The sequence below is a fragment of the Bombina bombina genome, unplaced genomic scaffold (assembly GCF_027579735.1).
Source record: "Bombina bombina isolate aBomBom1 unplaced genomic scaffold, aBomBom1.pri scaffold_572, whole genome shotgun sequence".
NCBI lineage: Eukaryota > Metazoa > Chordata > Amphibia > Anura > Bombinatoridae > Bombina > Bombina bombina.
In genome coordinates, this window is record NW_026512403.1 from 289,070 (window position 1) to 295,069 (window position 6,000).

General features: G+C 40.2%; 1 protein-coding gene across 1 annotated transcript in view; it reads left to right on the forward strand.

Annotated features, from left to right (window-relative positions):
- Positions 1–1,319, forward strand: part of LOC128644276 (mesenteric estrogen-dependent adipogenesis protein) — an 83,767-nt gene extending 82,448 nt beyond the window's left edge. The window contains exon 5 of the mRNA XM_053696950.1: positions 16–1,319. Within this exon, the coding sequence (XP_053552925.1) occupies positions 16–99 (84 nt within the window). The 3' untranslated portion in view covers positions 100–1,319. The remainder of the gene's footprint in view (positions 1–15) is intronic.
- The last annotated feature ends 4,681 nt before the right edge of the window (positions 1,320–6,000 follow it).

A 6,000-nucleotide genomic window follows, 5' to 3' on the forward strand; every position in this document is an offset into this window, starting at 1 on the left:
TCCTGTTTCTTTTAGATTGTTTATTTAAGAAACAGAACTATTGAAGAAAAACATAATCTAGAAGAACTTTTCCTTGCCTTCGTTTCGGAGCCGAGTTGAAACCATAAGTGGGACATAAAGAGAATTTTATAGTTCTTTGTACTGAAAGAACTGAAGCAATTGACATGTACAAGCAGGACCTGAGCACAATGTTTATGCAAACAACTCATAATATGTTATGAACGGGTGAATGATCAAATAGGGGAGGGCGGGTTGTATATGACTCCAGACATATAGGAGACAATGGGGACGATTTATGTAAGTGCGAGCTTACATGATACGATGTAGAGTATCATTTCCACCGCACATTGAAAAATACCGATAGTATACGGCCGCTAGCAGGGGGTGTCAATCAGCCCGATCGTATAGGATCGGGAGGATTGATGTCCGCAGCTCTTTAGACCGCTGCTTCATAACTGCTGTTTTTGGTGAGCCTGAAGGCTCGCACGGAAACAGGGGCATCAAGCTCCATTCGGAGCTTGATAATTCGGCCCCAAAGAACGCAGTACAGCAACAGATTAAGATGCCTTTGGAGGTTCATTGCATTTCCATAATGATAAAAGATAAAACACATTCTTGCTGATTAGGGAAGAATTCAAATGTCAGAAGTTTTGTTGTGACTCAACAGCTAAAGCAATTGTGTAAAATGTTTATGATGTATATTCAACTCCATACTTCAGTGATCGCTATTATTCCTTTTATGTGTGCAGACCCTGTACAAAATGTTTTTTGTATAGTCCATAAAAGTAAAGAAAACACCTGGCACATCTAAGCTTTTTCTTGTAAATTAATCATCAGTATGACAGAATTACAGAAAGAAAAACATAAATATATTTTTAAAAAAATGGTAAAAAGACATAACGTTGCAATAGCAAAATATTCTGAACATTTTCTTATTACACTAATGTCTGGCTATACATATTAGCACTACTAGTCTTTAGCTTAGCACAGCTGGTGAGTTATACAGGGGTGGTTTATGTGTAGCTGCCAATTACCGGTCGCGTTCAACTCATGCTATGTAGTGCTGCTGTAGAGCTGACTTTAACTATGTCTTTAACTACTTTGCAGCTTATTGCAGTTTAATTTCCCTATATAAAATAAGGTTAACATGTTTTTAAGAATGGAAAAAAATTGCATAGCTGCCACCTTAAAGGCTGTTAGTATTGTTATCCTTTTCTAACCTAAATCTGTGAATTCTATCTCTGCAATATATTGCTGACATGTTGTTCACAACGTTTTTACCTCATGAGATATTGAAATAAAGAAAACTTGTGATAAAATATGTATTGTCTCTGCTTTTTTCAACAGTATTTAATATATAAATATATGTATATGTGTGTGTGTATATATTAGTGCTTGACAAATCTGTTTAAAAAACAGGAGCCAGTAAGAATATTTAGGAGCCAGAGAATGGGATTTCTATAAAGATATATGGATAAAACCCCCAAAAGTTAGGAGCCAGGGTTAAAATTCTAGGAGCCAGTGGCTCCCAGGCTACTGGGTTTGTCGAGCTATCAGCTATAGTTTAAACAGTTTCTGTTTTTTCCAAAGTTGCATAACTTAAACAAATCAAGTAATTGTGCTAAAATTAGTAACTTTTGTAGTTATTAGTAATATTAGTAAAGACTACAAAATACAACTTTTAAAGTTATTTAATGTAGACTAAAGTTCATTGACTTATAATTGGAATTTATGGGCAGTTCTACGGCTGACATGGCTGAATGTATTTTCATGAAAGTTAGCATGCTGATAGCTTTTGAATTGGTCTAATGGTAGTCCGAACTCTATGGGGTAGATTTATCATAGTGTGAGCGGACGTGATACAATGTAGCGTATCATGTCCGCTGCACATCGATAAATGCCGACAGCATACTCTGTCGGCATTTATCATTGCACCAGCAGTTCTTGTGAACTGCTGGTGCAATGCTACCCCCTGCAGATTCTCGGCTAGCAGGGGGTGTCAATCAACCCAATCGCATTCGATCAGGTTGATTTTTGTCCGCAGCCTCAGAGCAGGCGGACAAGTTTTGCAGCAGCGGTCTTAAGACCACTGCTTCATAACTTCTGTTTCCGGCGAGCCTGAAGGCTCGCGCGGATACAGGGGCATCAAACTCCATACAGAGCTTGATAAATCGGCCCCATTAACTTTAAAAATATTTTTAAGTTATTTGATACAAATAAGCTTTTGTTTTGCAGCAGTTCCACAATCCAGTATAGATGGTTAGTTATGTTGCCACCTGGCACGCTCAGTACAGTACTTCTTATTCAGCACATTATTAAAGAGACAGTCTATCCAAAACTTTCCTTTAATTTGTTCCCAGTGATCTATTTTACCTGCTGGGGTGTATTAAATTGTTTCCAAATAGCTCCTTAGCCTTTATATTGGCATTTTACAGTGAATTGTCCCTTTAATGTAGCTGCAGTGCAGGATTCTGTTAATAGGGGGAGACTGCGATCAACTTCATCTGTGCTGATTTCACACTTTACTTTGTGCTATACTGTAATCTCATGGTATTTCACTGAAACCCATGAGATTTCATAGTAAACTTTCTTAAACTGAGGAGGGGAATAAAGTAACTGTGCTGTACATGCCATATGTATGCTCTCTTGCAAGTCCTGTGATTTAGCATCCTGATTGAATGATTAAAGGGACAGTTCACTGTAAAATTGTTTTTCTCAGAATGTGTTCCCCATGTAGGGTTGCCACCCACCCTACCCTTAAATGTTTCACCAGGACAGTCCTGGTCGGGCGCTTTGTGTCCCGGAAATACCCTTAAATGTCCCGGGCTAAGAGCTCCCCTGGTGCAGCAAGCAGAAGTAAACTAAGCACAGATTAAAAAAAAATTAGCTGCCAAGGGGAGCTCTTAGCCCAGGAGGAGATAGGGAGAGGAGATACGGAGCCTGGGGTGTGTGTGGGAGGGGGAAGAGGGTCGAGACTCGGTATTGGTGGGCTAACAGGCTGGCCTGGAGGGGATTCGTCAAGTCCTGCGGCTGCGCAGCTGTGTGTGATGCTCATAACCTTGTGCGCAAATTTATTAGCGCGGTCAAACACAGCAGAGGTGCAGGCGCAGGCAGCCGATGCCGGTCACGTTAGGTAACAGTACAGAGGGCAGGACGAGGTACGTACAATGTATAAACCATTTGCCCGACCATGTATTTACATATGCTCCCTGGGTGGCGAGCGTAAAGCTTGACTGTTGTGTTTGTTCCGTGTCTTATTTACCTAATTGACAGCCTAAACTCAAAGCTCTGCTGAGGGTTCTAGCTACTAGGAACACCGTTGGGTTTGTTTTTAATTGGAGAAGAAGCTTTCTCCTAGTCAGAACTTAGGGTCGATCACTTAAACAGCAACTGTGGAATCTGAGGTCCTTGGGGGATCTGTCTATAGCAGACACCGATCGATGCTGTCAGAATATGTTGATAAATGCGCTATCACTATATTATCCGGCTTCGTTAGCTCAAAAAAACTATTTTGTATTCTGTGTGTGCATCTCTGTCTTTAAGCAGTCGTTGTTGCAGTAATCTAAAAACACTTTTCTAAATAATGTTTTCTTGCTTTACAATTGTGCACTTAGTATGTCTACATTATATATATATTATAAAGTAAAAAGTAACCAGAGATGCACTCACAGGTCTTTTCAACAATAATTTTAATATGGAACGTTTTCGGGGTTTAACACCCCTTCATCAGCATACAACTGTGCAATAAAACAACCCTTTTATAGTGTATACATAAAAGTGAACAAACACAAACCTCACTCCTCCAAAATTGCGCCAAAAGATTCGTCAGTGGAACACAAAGTGCGTTCCACGGTCAGTGCCGAAACCGGAAGTTCAATGACATCACTTACGGTTTTCGCCGAAATTATTATACAGACAACAACAGTGAAAGAAATTGTCATCAAACATCACTATAACCAAGTTTATACTGTGACTTATAAAAAGTAGTGATCAAACAAGTGTGTATACTTAACAGTTATATTGTGACAAATATTGTTGTGTCAAAATTTGTTGTTCAAATGTGATTCTGTTACCATGGCAACCGCTGTCATGGACACCAATATTGTTACTAATTCTTTAGTGGAATGAGCCTCACACATTATAGTAACTGTGTTCGCATTAAAGGTGAAACCCATAAACTATACTTAGATATGTGAGACCACTTTAAACTATAAAGTAAAACAGAACAATTACTAGCCTGGATTATTAATCCTAGTAGTGAAATATTTTTTTTTAAGATTAAAAGTTAAAAACAAAATTGGGCTACAACATAGTGCTATTAATGACAATTCAATTGTCTCAAAGGTGTTCTAATAAACATAACTGCAGTTAAATGGCTATCCAAATTTAAAGGCAACTAATCTGGTAACGTGGATACATATTAAGGGGAATGGTCATTATATGTGATAACGACATGACCTATCGTTTCAACGATCAGTTATTGCATAACAGACCCTCTTTGCATAACTAAGCAAAGTATATGTATATATATCCCTAGTACCTAAATCCTAGTATGGTAAATGAAAAAACACAATGTAGAGGTATACACCACTGGGTATACAGACATATGTATATAGTTTACAGAGTGTCCCAAAATATAATAGGTGGTCAGACCCCCATAGCCTAGATTAGCTATGGTATTCAGTGCAAGAGATAAAGTAACTTATAAAGGTTGGCCAGGCTTCCACTGTAGAATATGGAACCTTAAAAGATCCCAATTTACAGTTCTGTGAGAGCTATGCAAACCTCACCCAATGAAGGGAGTGGTACGGCACAGCACAAACACAGAGCCACTTTGCCCCCCTAAAAATACTCAAGGTATGTAGCACACTAGGTCAGGTTCACAAGAGATTCTTGAAATCTGGCGTGGTGTTCAGGCCACCAGGTTGCACAGTACCCAAGCGAAACATCCATTGGGCCTCACATCTTAAAAGCTGTTTGTTGCGATGGGGGTACGTGATCAATCAGGATGTAACGGATTGAGGAAACTGAGTGTCCCTTATAGGCGCAGTGTCGCGCCACTGGCTGCTCCGAATCACCATCTTTGAGGGCAGTCCTTATAGCGTGTCGATGGTTGGCCATCCGTTCACGTAATGTACCAGAGGTCTTGCCTACATAAAACATGGAGCAAGGACAGAATAAAAGCTACACTACGTGCGTAGTGGTGCACATTATTGAGTGTCTAATTGTGAAGGTCCGATTCGTGTGTGGGTGATGGAACACCTTCGTGCCAATTAGACCGTTGCAAGTAGTGCAACCTAAGCACCGGTAAGATCCCTTAATGTTCCTTCTGACGGCAGTGCTGTAACACGTTTTAGGGTCTGTTCTCATCAGCAAATCTTTTAGATTGGTACCCCTCTTGAAACCCACCATGGGTTTTAAATTCTTGGTAAATGTCAACTTTGGGTCAGAGGACATGATGGGCCAATGCTGGCGGAGAATTTGACCAGTGTTCTTGGTTGCCGGAGTGAAAGTGGTGGACATGATGAGTTTATCTGTAGTGTCCCGTCTAGGCTTCGGTTGAATTAATTCAGATTGTGTTAATGTGGATACAGATTCCATAATTTCTTGGATCACGGATGCCTTGTAACCCCTTGAGCGGAATCTCTCACCCACACCTACCAGTTGGGAGACCCCAGTCGCTAATAGTTCTGATGAATTGTGACTTCACAATGCCTTTCAGTAGGGCTGGGGGATGGCAGCTGTCCGACCTAAGTATGGAATTACAGTCTGTAGGCTTGTGGTATAATGTGTTACCAAGCTTGTCTGAATTTTTAAAGACTGTAAGATCAAGGAAGCTGATGGAGTGTTCATCCACTGTCATTTTAAATTTAACATTGCTGGTACAATTGTTAAAAGAATTGTACCAGGCCTGGAGTTCCTCCATGCCCCCACGCCACACCAAGAAGATGTCATCTATGTATCTGTAATAACAGATGACCGATGCACAATGTTGGGGCC